The following is a 17,005-nucleotide window of genomic DNA, read 5'->3' as shown; positions in this document are numbered from 1 at the left end:
GGCAGGGAAACAGAAGTTCACAGACTCACCGACTACAGGTCTAGGGGTCTAGACGGAGAGCATGAGATTTTTTTCTTAAAATATGGAAACCAATATTTTTAATTTACAAGAGAGTTTCAGCCCCACTATTTATGTCCCCCTGTCCAATCATCTACCCAATCTCAATCCATTAGTCCTAATTTTATAATTTCATTTGCAAAGATTTTCACACAGAAGCTCCCTGAAACCTGGAACCACGAAAACATATGGAAAACATTTTCCATAAAATGCTGTGTTTTAAAAAAGAACCATAATGATAGGTAGGCTAATTTGGTTTACTTGGAAAGTATCTGCCAAGCCCTCCCTGCCCTTTTAGCATTTAAATTAGCCATTAGTATATATACCTTCTTTTTTTTGTTGTGAGATTCAAGAGACATTGTGGCTCAGCTGGTAAAGAATCCACCTGCAATGTGGGAGACCTGGGTTTGATCCCCGGGTTGGAAAGATCCCCTGGAGAAGGGAAAGGTTACCCACTCCAGTATTCTGGCGCCTGGAGAATTCCATGAACTGTATAGTCCATGGGGTTGCAAAGAGTCAGACAGGACTGGGTGACTTTCACTTTTCACTTTCAAAGGAAATTAAAAATACAGTAATTTGCAGTTATTCATTTTTGTAAGATTAGGGAGAAATAACAATATGGTACAATTTATTCTTGAATATTCTTGATCCTACCCCATCATTACATGCTAAATTACCAGGTATCATGGAACCCAAAAGGTTAAAAAAAAATTATTAAAAAAAAAAAATACATGCCTGGGGTTTAATCCTTTAAAATCACAGGTACATCTTTAAAACTTTAAAGTCACGGGCACATCTTAAAAGAGTAAGCATTTAGACTCAAATGGGGATGTGGTTTGGATTTAATTTTATGCACATTACTTATAATTCCCAACATCAAAGATAATTCTAAGAGAACCGTGTACACAGTGCACATGACGTGAGGCTGAAGAAGCTGGCTCACGTGAATTGTGTGGATCAACACAATTTTTTACGCATGTGAAGGATATCCACTGATACAACGGTGAATTCTGTTAGATCAGTGTTGTCTGATCTCATAGTGTTTGCCCGACACTCAGATACCATTTTCCTGACTTGACTGCACCTGAGCCCCACCTAAGCTAGTATTTTACTTAACTGTTTTCTGTATGTCAAGTTGAAATTGGCCTTTTAAAGAAAAAAAATTCACCTCCTCTCAAGCAATAATTACAGCAAAATCACAAGTTTCATGGCTACTTAAATTTGTTCTTTTGGACAAAAACCGGGCTAAAAAGTAAAAGCTGCCCTGCTCAGAAGATGCATGAAAAGGGGCTGATCCTTTCATTTGATAAATATTTATTCAGCAGCTACTATGTGCCAAACCCTATTGCAGATGCTAGGGTTACAGCAGCAAGCAAAGCAAAGTTCCTGCTCTCATGGAGCTTACTTTCTATAGATGTAAAGAGATGCTAATAAACCAAGAAGTATATAATGCAATTCCAGGCAGTGATATGTTTTATGAAGACAAGTGAAGCAGGGGAAAGACACAGAATGACGAGGAATTTGGTCAGAGATCCAACAGAGCATGAAAAACAGGGGGCTGTCGAAGCAGAGGTAAAAGTCCAGAGTAATAATAATAACTATTATTATTATTAATAGTAATAATATTAACTGTCACTAGTAGTCTAGTGGTTAAAACTCCATGTTCCCAATGCAGGGGGCATAGGTTTGATCCCTGGTTGGGGATCTGGGAGTCCACATGCCACCTGTGTAACCAGAAAAAAAAAAATCACAGTATTAACAGTTTCCATTTCTACTGCTATAAAACTTGGTCATGTCCCAGGATGAAGTCTTGTGTGATGTCCCTTCCTCAGAGTGCCCTTCCAGGAGACTGTCTCTCATGGGCCGTTTTCACTGGGGATTACATTTATCGGACAGATTGAACCAGGTGGGGTCACAGTGAGGAGAATCAGACCATCAGAAGTGACCAAAAGTGCTGGGGTGGGAGGAATGGAGGGAAAGAGTTGGGCACCAAGGGACGTGGAGAGCACCAAAGACTTTTTCTGCCATTTTTGCCTCTGGTCTTAGGGTAGCAACCTCTTGGGAAATCACTTCCTATGCCAACTTTGGCATATGAATATGAGTTGTTCGGGGCTACTGTAGCATTTCCCTCCCCATTTAAGGTGAAAGGAGATGGTAAATAGGCTTAGGTATTTTCTTAAAACTCTTAGCTTATCACTGAAAGCACCACTGATACTCCAAATGAAACACGCTAACAGAAGCATAGTCTGATCTGTAAACAGAGGTTTCACTTTGACCACATGTAGTTACTTGGGTTCTTTGGAGGCTGACTGCAGGATGAGAACCCAGCTGGTATCAGGTTTCGGACAAGGAGAGCTGAGCTCGTAAGGCTGATGGACGTGACTGGCTGCAATCCTGGCTGAGACTTGACTTTGAGCAAGTGACTAAACTTTGCTAAGCCTCAGTTTCCTCATCTGTAAAAGAAAATAATAATGCCTCCCTTACAGGTTTGCTCTGAGGGTGAAATGAAATGAGATAATGATTATACAGCACTTAGCATTTCGGTGCTCTTCAAAAAAATGGCAATTATGATGACAACAGCAATCATGACAATAATGACGAAGAAATCATATGCAAGGTTCTCCAGTTCTGAGGCTGAGGAGGAAAGTCCTGGTTTCTGGATTCCTAAGAGGCTTAAGTAGCGAGTGAGTACTAATTTTCTACTGGGCTGGCCAGTGCCGCACAGTGGTGAGACAGAGAAAGGGGCTTGAGAGGAAGGGGCCATCCATGTGGACCAGGAGCCCATCCTCCAAACCCAGAGATTAAGAATGGGATGCGCGGTGGGGGCCGTTCCAGGTGAGGTCAGGTAGACAGGGAAACATGGAAAGAGGCTCCTGGAGGTAGGACATGGGTCCTATATCAGGAACAGGAGATAGGCGTTCAGTGGAACTCCTGAGTTGACTAGAGGGTGTACCTCGCAGTCTGGGTCTGGTTGTAGAGGGCTCTTCACCTTAGGTGCACCTTTTGCTCCACTAAAGTTTACAGGTGCTCAACATCTGTCACTCCAAATTTAAAAACCAGAACAGGAGAGCACATCCTGATGGTCTGAATCCATTAAATCTGCATGCAGCACAATGAGATGCTATGCAGTCGTGATGCCCTGACCCAACACCAGCCTCCGTCAGCAGCAGAAGCAAATTGGTTCATGTTTGGGGCGGTAGAGGGGTGGAAGTGAAATATGAGTGGAAACCTGGGGTGGGGCAAGTCTGTCCTGATGCCAGACTTTCTTTATAGGCCAAGTGTTGCACGAAGCACAGCTTCTTTAGGAGGGGAAGTGCCTCTCTACTCAGTTTCTCCTCTCCCCCCATTTATTCTTTTTCCTTTCTTCTCCTTTGGATTATTACCTTTGGCTGGATTTATATAATTTAGTCCACAGATATTGAGTCCTTTTGTGGGTCTAGCAGATGAATTATTAAGAAGATGAACATTTCCAGAAAGACTTTGATTTTTTTGACTCCACAGTCTGTGAGCTTTTACCAAAGATACATGTTGCTTCTGTATTGGTCCCATCAAAGGAAATACGCAAGAATACATTTAAGTTACTGACTGACCAGCTGAATATAACATAATACCCACCACTTTCTGGCTGGTGGTAGGTCAAGAACAGAGAAGCAGCCTAACTAGGAGATTTAGGTTTGGTTACTAATTCGGTGACACATTCAAATGTTGAAGGAGTAGTGAGGGGCTTGTGTTACCTACTCTAGACTTATCTTACCGGGCAGCTGGGAGGATTGATCAACTGAGGCTTATAAGTGATTTCTACTTCCATGAGAGTAAATATCAGAAATATCTTCAGCTGGAGAATGGACACAGAATTGATGAGGATAAAGAGGGACAGGGATTAAAACAGAGAACCACATAGGCGTCTGGATAGTAGGAAGGACTGAGATGACGCCTACTGTGTGGGTTTCTCACAAACTGTAGGCTCGATCTCTACAGAGAATGCATTTTCTGTTGCTGTCCCAGAGGACAGCCTATGAGCCGCGAACAACACGGCAGAGAATAACTGACTTATCAGCCATCACTTTGCTGGCTTATTCCCCACAGGATATGATGTGGTTTACACGAAGCACACCAGTTGTGCGTGGATGGTCACTGGTCTTGGACTTGGCTTGGCCGTTTACTCACTGTAGGGCCCGACAGTAACCTTGAAGCTCACCAAACTGGTGGACAGTGCACGTGGGAGCGATTTACCAAGAAGCATTTGCTCTATACATCAGGGGTGATTATTACTTATAGCAGGAAAGCTTCCCATTTAACAGGTTAAATAAAACATGGTAAACAAACATAACTATGAGATTAAAAAAAGCACAAAGTTTGACCTACACTGACACGGACCTCAAACCTTAACAGTAGGGAGTTTTTCTCACAGTAAGCAAAGCCATGATCTGGTCCTAAAAACCAGTACATTTGTTAAACTGAAAATGCCCTAAATTACTCCTTGGTAAGGGCTATTCTGCACAATCTGATGATTTGGGATTTCATCAAATTAATGTCACTAGATATGCCTTATAATTAGGATAAAATATTTGAAAAGTTTTAAAAATGAGGTTATTCATTAACTCCTTGATTTTTCCTACAGATTGGGAGCCTGAATTTAAATGATACCCAAAAATATAACAAGGTACACTCAAAGAGAGAAGAACTCGTTGTGAGTCTTTAAATGGAATGCAGTAGTTTAAAACGCTATTACTATTCAGATTCTCTGAGAACATTAAAACTGCCCATTAAATGAAAATCTAATAATTGGCCTTACTGAATTGTGACATTCGGTAACCTGTTCAGGAATGCAGAAAATTGTGGAAGAGTTCTTCTGAGGCAGAATTTGATTTACAGTGTAATATTATTCCAAAACCAAGGTCACCGTTTTCATACACAGAGAAGAACAACAAGGGACAGACTAACAAAGCTGAGGAAAGTTCTGGAAACAGAGCTCAGGTGGAGGGCTCAAGACTCTTCAAGGTAAGAGTCTTGCTGATCTGGAAAAAATAACCAACAGGCAACGGCATGAGCTGAGAGTGAACCTCAACTTGGAACTGACTTCTCTCTTCAGGTATTGCTTAACGACGTAACTAAGATAGGTCAGTCCATGCTTTTATATAAGCCACCAGCGATTTCCAAACTTACTTCACAATATCACTAAATAAATAAAACTTAAGGACGTTAACTGCGGGAGAATTGGCAGCTTGAGGTCAGGGGTTAAAAATTCTCATGGGCCTATAGTTACAGAGCACTTTCTACGTGTAGCTATCTGTGTCCAGTGTTTTCAAGAGTCATATATGAGATGTATACGGTCTGATCAGGAATGATGGGGATCCTCTCATCTACCTGTCTGCTCCCCTCCTCCAAGGTTAATTTCAAATAAAACTTACTAGAGAAATTTGAGGGCCAACAAGCCCATGGTTTAGAAACCACGAAAGTGAAAGTTGTGTTATCGTTCAGTTGTGTCTGACTTTTTGTGACCCCATGGACTATAGCCTGCCAGGCTCCTCTGTCCATGGGATTCTCCAGGCAAGAATACTGGAGTGGGTATTCATTCCCTCCTCCAGGGGATCTTCCTGACCCAGGGATTGAAGCCGGGTCTCCTGCATTGCCAGCAGATTTTTTTTTTTACCATCTGAGCCACCAGGGACACCCATGGGGACAGCACACACTTGCTAGCTCTGGATTTCTACCCACAAACTCAGAATTGCTCTTTGCATTTCCATGAGAGAAACTGTGTAAGAAACATTAAACTGCTAACTGGGAAAGGCTACAAAATGAATACATACATATATATATACACACATACACACACACAACATAATTTTTGTATAAATATGATGAATAGCACTTATTAGTGCATTCGACCATCAAAAACTAGGCCACTGAATAGTGGAAATATTTTAAATATGCCATGTCATGCAAAATTTTTCTTTAATTCTTACTTGGAATATTCAGGGACTTTTCTGGCAAAAGTACTGTGGAATGCTTCGATCAGTATGCAGAATACATCCTTTAGATCTTATCTTATCACTGGTAAGGAAAATAACCAAAACAAAGAATCCTATCAAAGAGGTAGTTGACATGACATAAAACATTAGAGATGAGTGTTTGCATTTTTATCACTTTCAGGAAAATAGTCCTCTCTGTAAGGAATGCACAGGGTCTTACTTGAAAAAAAAATGAGGCATTAACACAAATATTCTCAAGCTCACATTCACTCTCGTAATCAATGTAACCTGTTTACCTAGACCTGTTATTCGACTTATTTAAATACATCCAAGCATAAACTATGGATTTTGCATATCAGAGTATGGCAGAGGCCCACTCTTTCAAAAAATACAAATGTTTCTAGATTCTTTTGTATGTTGGCAAACCCAAAGTAAGACACATACCCTACACGCACACTATAGAACTATTTTAATTTGTATGTGAGATTATGTATCTTATAAACCCAGCTTAAAACAGTGGAAGGATAGATCTGTTTATATGAGAGAGAATGGTTCTTCATGTTTAACCTCTTGAAGAACTGTCTTCATGGGCAAGAAAGAAAAAAAAAAACTTTCTTTGGGGCAAAGAATGTTACTAACCTTTTACCTAAATAAACTGTGCTGGGAACAGAGTAGAAAAATTCCTTCATACACTTAATAAAGTGCAGCCAGTACTACAGCAGCTAATTCTGACCTGATGTTTTACAGCCGACAGTAGAAAAAATGAAAAGGCAAAAATGTGAACCAAACACACGTTTATAAGCTAAATCTGAGACAAGTAATTCTGGCAGATTTTATATTCTTTATGTTAAAATACAGCATCTACCAAATGAGGACGACAACATTTTTTATTTGGAGTAACAGTAAACCACAGATGGGTTTCAGAAACTTAAAATGCCAATAATATATTCAATTGTTTGTAGGCAAAATATGTATGGGCTTCCCAGGTGGCTCAGTGTAAAGAACCTGCCTGCTAATGCAAGATATGTGGGTTCAATCCCTGGGTTGGGAAGATCCCCTGGAGAAGGAAATGGCAACCCACTCCAGTATTCCTGCCTGGGAAAATCCCATGGACAGAGGAGCCTGGTGGGCTATTGTCCACTGGGTTGCAAAGAATTGGACACAACTGAGTGACTAAACAATACTACCAAAAATATACACAAAAAAGGCAGGGAGAATCCATTCTCGAATGTTAGCAATGGTACAGTAGACAATGAGTTTTATTTTATATGTCCTTTATACCTTTTGGAAGTGTCAGGACATGCAACAATAAATATGAAATTAATATTTTAAATATTTTAAAATTAATATTTTAAAAATATGTAGGTTCTTCTCTGTTTTTGTATTACAAATACTTCAATAAACTCACCATTTTTTAAATATAAGAAAATATAGGAAAGAACAAAACCAAAATCTTCTGAAGTCTATTTTAAGCAAGTGAGAACAACAGAGCAAACAGCGCCTTGTGTACAGGAATAAAAATTTCTGACGCTTTAAAGAAATGCTAGGCGGCTGGTCTGTTGGAGAAGGAAATGGCAACCCACTCCAGTGTTCTTGCCTGGAGAATCCCAGGGACGGGGGAGTCTGTGGGGTCGCACAGAGTCGGACACGACTGAAGTGACTTAGCAGCAGCAGCAGCAGCAGGCAGCTTATGCTTCTGGGACAGCAGAGAGGGTTTGGGTATGGATGCTGCATGAAAGCAGAGGTGAAGTTAGGCTATTCTGAAAACCCATGAAAGACGGAGAAGCAGTGGCTTGGTATCAAAAGTCCAGGTTTCTTTAGGGCTTACCAGTTGTAAAGCAAACAGTTATAGTTTAGAGGGAAAAAAGCCAAATGTATCAGCAGTATGGGGTTGGGGTGATGTCCTGGAGGGAAAGAGGAGAGAGAAACGCTTGCAAGTTTGGGTCTGACATGCACATACTGCTATATTTAAAAGAGATAACCAACAGGAATGTACTGTTAAAAAAAAGAAAAAGATGATTTAAAAAATCCCTTCATGAAGGCCAATATATGTGAATAGCTCTGTCTCTCTTCCATTTAAGCCAGAGATTGTCTCCCTTCAATTCGAATGACAAAATATTCAAAGTACAGAGACCAGAGTTGGGAAGACTGACTAAGAGCTCTCTACCAGCTAAAACAGGCAGGAATGGCAGAGGCTCAACGGTTCTTTAATTAGCACACGTTGATTAATTTAACCCATGGAACCACTGTCTCCTATTACTGCTAATTTTGTTTTTGAAGTCAATGAGACAAAGTAGCCGAGGAGTAATTAAAAGTGTCCAGTCTCTTCATCCCTACGGCTATGCGGACTGAATAGCCCTCCACCGCTGAGATGTTCTGAGATGTTCTCAGGCGGTGGTGAATTCACATTAAAAACCCTAATATGAATGGGCCTGTGAGCAGCCCTTCTCCTAATGAGACACGGGAGAAAAGAGTGTAATTTGTAATTATTTTCAAATATTGTCTAAGAAGGGCTTCCCTGGTGGCTTAGCTGGTAAAGAATCTGCCTGCAATGCAGGAGACCTGGGTTTGATCCCTGGGTTGGGAAGATCCCCTGGAGAAGGGAAAGGCTACCCACTCCAGTATTCTGGACTGGAGCATTCCATGGACTGTATAGACCATGGGGTCACAAAGAGTCGGACACAACTGAGAGGCTTTCAATTTCACTTTCACTGTCTAAGAAAGTGCGGGTGGTCTGTTAAATAGAACTGTGATGGAAAGAAATGCTAGACTATATTTGTGATGCCCTGCCTAACAGGAAAAGCAGTAGACAGAAGACTGAGGCATACAGGTAGACCTCATCTGGGGGCTTCACAGATACTGTCTTTTTTTACAATTTGAAGATTTGTGGCAAAAAAGTCTATTGGTACCATTTTCCAACAGCATTTACTCACTTCATTCATGTCTGTGTCCCATTTTGGCAATTCCTGTGATATTTCAAGCTTTTTCATTATTTTTATATTTGTTAAGGAGAACTGTGATTAGTGATCTTTGCGGTTACCATTATGACTTGCTGAAGGCTCAGATGATGGTTAGCAAGTTTAAGCAATAAAGCATTTTTAAATTATGTATGTACATTTTTTAAAAGACATGATGCTAATGCACACTGAAGAGACTACAGAATAGTGTAAACATAATTTTTATATGCACTGGGAAACCAAAAAATTCACGTGAGTCTCTTTATTGTGGTGGTCTAGAATCAAACCTACATTATCTCTGAGGTCTGCCTGTATTTGGGGGCAGCAGCAGTTTCAAAACTTGGGCGGGGGGAAAACCTTATTTTTTCAGAAAAAACTTTTTTCAAAGGACTATAGAAATCCCCAACAGATGACCAGATTACTCTGGAGCTGCTCTAGATAGGAGTCCTGCCTATCTAGTCTTCTCTTCCTCCTTGGCAACCTTCAGGTACATAAGCAAAAATTTAGGATTCCTTGGAACACAGCTGGACAATCACTATTTCAGAACATGCCTGAGGGGTACTGAGCACTGGTTCATTCCATACACTTTCAGATCCCTTCTAACAGCTTTCTATGACTGTGAAGGCTAGAAACCTAAGAACTACATCTGGCTCATTCCATACACTTTCGGATCCCTTCTAACCGCTTTCTTTGACTGTGAAGGCTAGAAACCTAAGAACTACATTTTCGAGATTCTCTTGTAACCAGTTTTCAGACATTGCCTAGGTTCTGCAAGGCAGATGCCTGTGCAAGACTTGGCAATGGGATGGGAACAACGAGGAACTTGCATGGGAGCTAACAGGCACTTCTCTAAGAGTGTGTGTGTGTAGGGAAGGGGGTTGCATTTGGGTCTTCTGGGAAAGTTCTGGAAGGGACTATGGAATCGGTTCCTATAGCCTGGGTGCCACTCGGTGTAAGACTGCAGCAGTGAGCAGTCCCAGGAGAGTCTGATTGGTCTCTTCTGCGGGCCTGAAGCATTTAAAAGAATTTTACCATTTTCCCCAAGGACTCTATACACACTGTAACAAATCTCTTTTCATTTAAATTAGATAGAAGGGCTGTCCTCCTGAATCTAAGAATGCTAAACAAGACAGCATCAGAAAAGAGACCTTGATTACCTCATTGACTTATACGAAGTATCTTCCACATCACCCAGGTTTGCGTCCCTACTGAACCTAGAACTATTTTTATCACACAGATACTGAATAAACATTAGTTAAATCACACCACTATAAGCAAAGCATTATGCTGGATTATTTTTAATTATCATTCAGCTACCTATTAGATTTCGAGACAAGGTCTAAATAATGTAGATAGGACACACCTCAATAAGCAAGGAGTTGAACCGTTATCATTTTTAACTATGCTCAATTTCTAATCATTTGGAGGGGAACAGAGACAAGTCAAATGCTGTCTTTTTTAAGATATAACAGAGAGACAGATAGGAATGCAAAATTATTAAGGTGACTGACAACAAATCTGAATCCGATCACAGTAGAAGGACATGCTTAAATGTCTACGTCTTATCAAAAAATAACAAGAAAAAAGAAAAAGAAAAAATGGGTCCTTTAATCTAAAAATAATACATGGTCAGCATGGTATCATATACATATACATATATGTATATATATATACACACACATACACATATGTAAGTGTTATCTAAGTTTTTGATTACTGATAGCTAGTTTTCTTCATTTTAGAAAAGACTGTGAAAGGACTTCCCTTTTCTATGTTTTATACACAAACTGTTTCATTTTCTAAAAGTGGTTAGACAAAGGGTCAGATGATAACTTTAAATATTTAAACTGGTCAATGACAGTCAAGTAGTCAAGAACTTCTCTAGTTTATTGTTAAATATGCATTGCCTTAGAGGTAACCTTAAGTACCTGGCACAGCTTCCTAATGAGTTATTAGTTATGAAACTATGAAGTAATTTTGAATTTTAAATAAGACTGGAGAATAAACTTGGGTACAACAAATTAAAAGCACCATAATTATGCAATATCATGAGATGTTTTAGATAGTCACGCTATGCATATATCAAAAATACATTAATAAACTGAACATATTAATAAAAAGCCAAGTCTGGCCCTTCAAGACCTCAACACTAATTGGAAAGGATTTTGACAGAACATCTTAAATAACATTCATTATATCAGTTTTGGCAAGCTCCTTTTCAGTTACCTAAATGATGATTATTTCTACATTCCACAGTGCATCTATCAAAATCCAAGATCTGAAAAATATCATTAGTGAGGATGAGTGAAGTAGTAGCTGTTCAGATGGTACAACCTGAATTTGCATTTATTAGTGTAAGGTAGGTGATATGTGTGGGTGTTTCATTTCTGAAATATTATGTATATTCTGTTCACTTAAAATCTATCATACATTTACTTGTTGTACATCAGTTATATAAGTGTATGTATGTGCTCAGTTGCTCAGGCGTGTCTGACACTTTGTGACCCCATAGACTGTAGCCTGCCAGGATCCTCTGTCCATGGTATTGTCCAGGTGAGAATACTGGAGTGGGTTGCCATGCTCTCCTCCAGGGGATCTCCCTGACTTAGGGACTGAACCCATGTCTCTTGTGTCTCCTGTACTGGCAGGTGGATTCTTTACCACTAGTGCCACCGGGTAAGCCAAAAATTATATAAATTATGCACTATATTCCAAATTCTAGCTCTCTTTTTAAGGTCATGCCTTAGAATCACTCTAAAAATGTTTCTCAAAGTGTGATGATTTAAGTGGATTTAATTATTAAAATGTTTCATGGCAAGGGCAGATTAACCTCACAGTGAAACATACACACACACACACATCCAGTAGTAGATTCCATTGGTGAAAAGTGAAACAGGTATAATTTTGCCTATAATAATTTACTCCTGTAACCAAGATACAGATTTATCTATCTTTTCTTTGTCATTGGGCTTAAAGTCATTGAAAATACAAAGAACTAGATCACCATCTAGTTTAAAATAAGAAAGGTCAAGCCAAAAAGGAAGTCCAATTAGTTAACACCAGATAATGCCAAGTGCCTATTACAGGAAAACGGTTTATTAAGGTTAAAAAAAAAACCAAACACCCAGGCAACTGCGTGATATATAAATGTCTCTAACTATTCTTGATTTTAATACTGAATTTGGTTCCACTGAAGTTCCCCTCTTGAGGCGAACTGTTATATGTTATCTCTTTCACAGATGGCCATTGGTGCCAAGCTTGTTAAAACATATTATTTTGTAAATACCTACACTTTACCTTTTACGCAAATGGAAGCCTTACTCAATAAATAAGCAACCTGATCCAGGTCATGAAGTTAGATATTAGAAAAAGGAGGATATTGCAGCCCGTTGACTGTGGCTCCCCCTCCCCCACTCAGATTCCCCTAGACAAGGAGGCCTTTACTTCCTGGTTTTTTTAGCTGGGTCTTGACTCATGGACTTCCTAGGCTCTCTTTTCTTTTTCTCACTGAGAAGAAAACTCTCATACAGCATATTCATGATCATGCTGCTATGGTATAAATTAAGCTTATGAATGCTGTCCTTCACTTATTGCCCCTTTCTCTCACACAATGATATTTGTAACTCACGAGTTGTAGGATTTCCAAAGCTGAGTGATTTGTAATGTAATACTTCTAGAATCTCCAGAGTAATTTCAGCATTAGTTACAAATAAAAGTTGGCTCTCTGCATCTCTTAACCTTGGGAACATGAACCTTTAAGACGAGGAGATCAAATACCAACATTCCCCTAGGACTGCTGTGCACATCTGCATTTCTGGACATAGGACTTTTTTTGTTCCTAATCAAGTGTAATCTCACTTCATAACTCCTACTCTTGGCTCAGTGCTACCTAGATTTCCAGGCAAGCAAAGAAAGGAGGGTTGAGGATTTTGTGCTTAGAGGTTTGGAAATTTGGCAACTGTTACATTAAAATGCAAGTATTTGATCTTGAACCTCAATAGAATGAGATTCAGTTGAAAAACAAAGAAACCAAAGTGAGGCTTTAGATATTCCAAATCTGCACCTGTATTTTGATGTTGCCAGGTATTTGTACTAAGAATTCTGTGTACAGGGCAAAAGGGAATGAAGAGTTTCCCAAATTTTCCTCTGGGATCTTTCAGCCATTCAAAGTAATTACTAATTCTTGCTCACATCTATGAGTCAGGCATCCAAGTGTTACTATTCGTGGCTGGTCTTATTCTGTGTTTAAATGATCTGATCGTTAGTCTCTGCATCTGGGTCCAAACTAGTTTAACATGGAAAGTTAGCTCAAGGATTGCAGTCACCTTTAAGTTATCTTTAAAGTGATACCTTGAGTTTATTAACATGTGACTATGAAAACTGCCCTTCCAATTCACCAAACTCAAGGTTGGCATTCTTTATGCCAACACTGACATTCTTTTTGCCTAAACACTGACCTTCTAGGATCCAGTCACTGGAAGGACTGACGTTGAAGCTGAAGCTCTAGTACTCTGGCCCCCTGATGTGAAGAGCTGACTCACTGGAAAAGACCCTGATGCTTGGAAAGATTGAAGGCAAAAGAAGGGGGCGTCAGAGGATAAGATGGTTAGATAGCATCACTGACTCAATGGACATGAATTTGCACACACCCTGGAGATAGTGAAGGACAGGAAGCCTGGCATGCTGCAGTCCATGGGGTTGGAAAGAGTCGGACATGACTTAGCAACCGAACAACAACAAGAATCCAGTCAATGAAGTAGAGTTTATTTTCAAATAATTTACCATCCAATGAAATTCCTTTAGACCATAGAATTTTAAAAAATCCATAGAATTTAAATGATTCTTTTGTTCAGATAACTGTTAGCACAAGTTACCTGTAAAAGGGCTTCCTAGGTTGCACCAGTGGTAAAGAACCCACCTGCCAATGCAGAAGACATAAAGAGAGGTGGGTTCAATCCCTAGGTCAGGAAAATCCCCTGGAGAAGGAAATGTAACCTTTCCAGCGTTCTTGCCTGGAGAATCCCTTGGACAGAGGAGCCTGGCAGGCTACAGTCCACAGAGTCGCAAAGACTTGGACACAACTAAAGCTCTTGAGAAACCTATATGCAGGTCAGGAAGCAACAGTTAGAACTGGACGTGGAATAACAGACTGGTTCCAAGTAAGAAAAGGAGTACGTCAAGGCTGTATATTGTCACCCTGCTTATTTAACTTATATGCAGAGTACATCATGAGAAATGCTGGTCTGGAAGAAGCACAAGCTGGAATCAAGATTGCCGGGAGAAATATCAATAACCTCAGATATGCAGATGACACCACCCTTATAGCAGGAAAGTGAAGAGGAACTAAAAAGCCTCTTGATGAAAGTGAAAGAGGAGAGTGAAAAAGTTGGCTTAAAGCTGAACATTCAGAAAACTAAGATCATGGCATCTGGTCCCATCACTTCATGGGAAATAAATGGGGAAACTGTGGAAGATTTTATTTTTGGGGGCTCCAAAATCACTGCAGATGGTGACTGCAGCCATGAAATTAAAGGACACTTACTCCTTGGAAGGAAAGTTATGACCAACCTAGATAGCATATTCAAAAGCAGAGACATTACTTTGCCAACAAAGGTCTGTCTAGTCAAGGCTATGGTTTTTCCAGTGGTCATGTATGGATGTGAGAGTTGGACTGTGAAGAAAGCTGAGCACTGAAGAATTGATGCTTTTGAACTGTGGTGTTGGAGAAGACTCTTGAGAGTCCCTTGGACTGCAAGGAGATTCAACCAGTCCATTCTAAAGGAGATCAGTCCTGGGTGTTCACTGGAAGGACTGATGCTAAAGCTGAAACTCCAATACTTTGGCTACCTCTTGTGAAGAGTTGACTCATTGGAAAAGACTCTGTTGCTGGGAGGGATCGGGGGCAGGAGGAGAAGGGGATGACAGAGGATGAGATGGCTGGATGGCATCACCGACTTGACAGACATGAGTTTGCGTGAACTCCAGGAGTTGGTGATGGACAGGGAGGCCTGGCGTGCTGTGATTCACGGGGTCGCAAAGAGTTGGACATGACTGAGCGACTGAACTGAACTGAAAGCGAGTTAGCACGCACCTATAAAGGAACAGTTCCATGAAGATTAGACAGGCCTGCATTTCATCAAAGTGGGGGGTACAGACTAAATGTGGATTTAATTTACAGATGCTTTCATACAGCAGCCATAACTTTTATTTCGTGCTATGTTTATCCATTCTATAATGTTAAAAAAAAGAAACAATCCCACATAATCAGCATAATTAGGAATTATTAGGGAAGAACATACTTCATTCAAAATTGACTTATACTATAGCTGTTATTTGTCTGTGAACTCATTTATTGTTGTTGGTTGAAAGCCAATATGAGTAATGACTAAAAAGTATTGGTTTTATTTGGAATTAGGCTTGTGTTCAAATTCTAGTTCTGTTACTTATTAGTTCCTGACTCTGGGTATGTTCATTACACTTCTTAGACCTTAGTTTCCTCAGCTGTCATATTGGTTGCTCTAAAGATGAAGAGAGACAATTTACTAAAAAGTGCCTAGTACAGGCTGACTCATAACTATTTCTCAGCAAATGGAAGTTACTTTTCATTCGTCAATATCTTTCCTCCTCCGTAAGCTCTGGGATGGGGAGAGATATTTCTGGTAATTCTGTGTACATCTAACGGGATTTGGTTTTGTAACATTGTAGGGAAAACACTGTTTTTAGATAAGGGACTGGCAGTCAACAGCCAAGCTTACCACTTGCTGGCTATGCAACTTCTGGCAGAGTTCTTAAGGTATTTGTTCTTGGTTTGCATCTCTGTGGAACGGGGATATGCTTACATCCGTCTCAATAGCGATGTGGAAAGATATGGGTAAAACCGAGTTTATAACCTGCAGGCAGGGCTTGTTGTTGCGGTTATTGTTTAGTTGCTAAGCTGTGTTGGACTTCTTGCAACCCCATTGACTACAGTCCACCAAGCTCCTCTGTCCATGGAATTTCCAGGCAAGAATACTGCGGTGGCTTGTCATTTCCTTCTTCTCAAGGGGATCTTCCCGACCCTGGGATTGAACCTGCCTCTCCTGCGTTGGCAGGTGGATTCTTTACCACTGAGCCACCAGCGAAGCTCAGAGCACTGTTTAGACTTAGGTTATTGTCACTTATTTTACTTGAATTAAGAGTAATTAAATAGTAATTTGGGGGCACTTCCTACATGCTGGACACTGAGTGATTTATAAACACTGTATCATTTAATCCTTACAACAACTCAGTAAAGTAGGTATTGTTATTCCCATTTTTCAGATGTGGAAACGCGCTGATTTGAACTCTAGCAGTCTGGCTCAGAAACCCACACTCTAAACCACTGTCACGCAGAGAATCCTATTCCCTTAGGAGAAGAGCCAACCTTTTGTGAATCCACCAATGGCACCATCTAGCAGGTCAAAGTGAAGAGGAGGCAGTCACCTTGCCTGAGAGGATGGCAGACGCCACAGAAACAAAAAGAGGGGACCCCGGAAATCAGACTCCGGTGAGCAAGGCGAGGCCACACTTTTCCCAATTATATTCAGATTTCTGTAACACAAATACCACACTTCTGTACATATATTTTCAGCTTTGCTGAAGTTGCCAAGTAAGATGTAAGAGAGAGAGAGAAAAAAAACCCAGCTCAATTCCGCATTTGTCTCTGAATAAGACTTTAGAGTATAGTAGTTTGGGAAAAATACAAGTAGACAGGCCAGGGTGAAAACCAATACTTTTGTGACAGGTCACACACTTGGGCTGAAATACTCGAAAAGGCCATCACTTGGGGGTGTGGTAGATATGAAGGGCCGTAGCCACGGTGACCTCCGGGAGGATTCTCTGCTCCAGACAGACTGAAGGCACACAGCAGCGGACGTCATCTTGTAGAAAGAGCTGTGACTTTACTGGATACGCGTCTTTGGCTGAACGCTCCGAACCAATGAAACTTTAGAAAAGGCGATCCAAGACAATACTCTGCCTCTGTTCAACAGTGAGAGCACA

At 40.4% G+C, this 17,005-nt stretch overlaps 1 protein-coding gene across 15 annotated transcripts in view; it reads right to left on the bottom strand.

The window, feature by feature from the left end:
* VTI1A (vesicle transport through interaction with t-SNAREs 1A) overlaps nt 1-17,005 on the bottom strand; it is a 382,104-nt gene that overhangs the window by 113,608 nt on the left and 251,491 nt on the right. For 2 of the 15 annotated variants that reach the window (XM_070781288.1, XM_019952821.2), the window contains one exon: nt 5-16,982. The exons of the other annotated variants lie outside the window; for them this stretch is intronic. In XM_070781288.1, the coding sequence (XP_070637389.1) occupies nt 16,906-16,982 (77 nt within the window). In that variant the 3' untranslated portion in view covers nt 5-16,905. Of the gene's footprint in view, nt 1-4; nt 16,983-17,005 lie in introns of those variants that run through there. 15 annotated transcript variants of the gene reach the window in all.

Source organism: Bos indicus, chromosome 26, assembly GCF_029378745.1.
Source record: "Bos indicus isolate NIAB-ARS_2022 breed Sahiwal x Tharparkar chromosome 26, NIAB-ARS_B.indTharparkar_mat_pri_1.0, whole genome shotgun sequence".
Classification (NCBI taxonomy): domain Eukaryota; kingdom Metazoa; phylum Chordata; class Mammalia; order Artiodactyla; family Bovidae; genus Bos; species Bos indicus.
The sequence above is the reverse complement of the archived record's forward strand: the minus strand, read 5'-3'. Positions and strand labels throughout refer to the sequence as shown.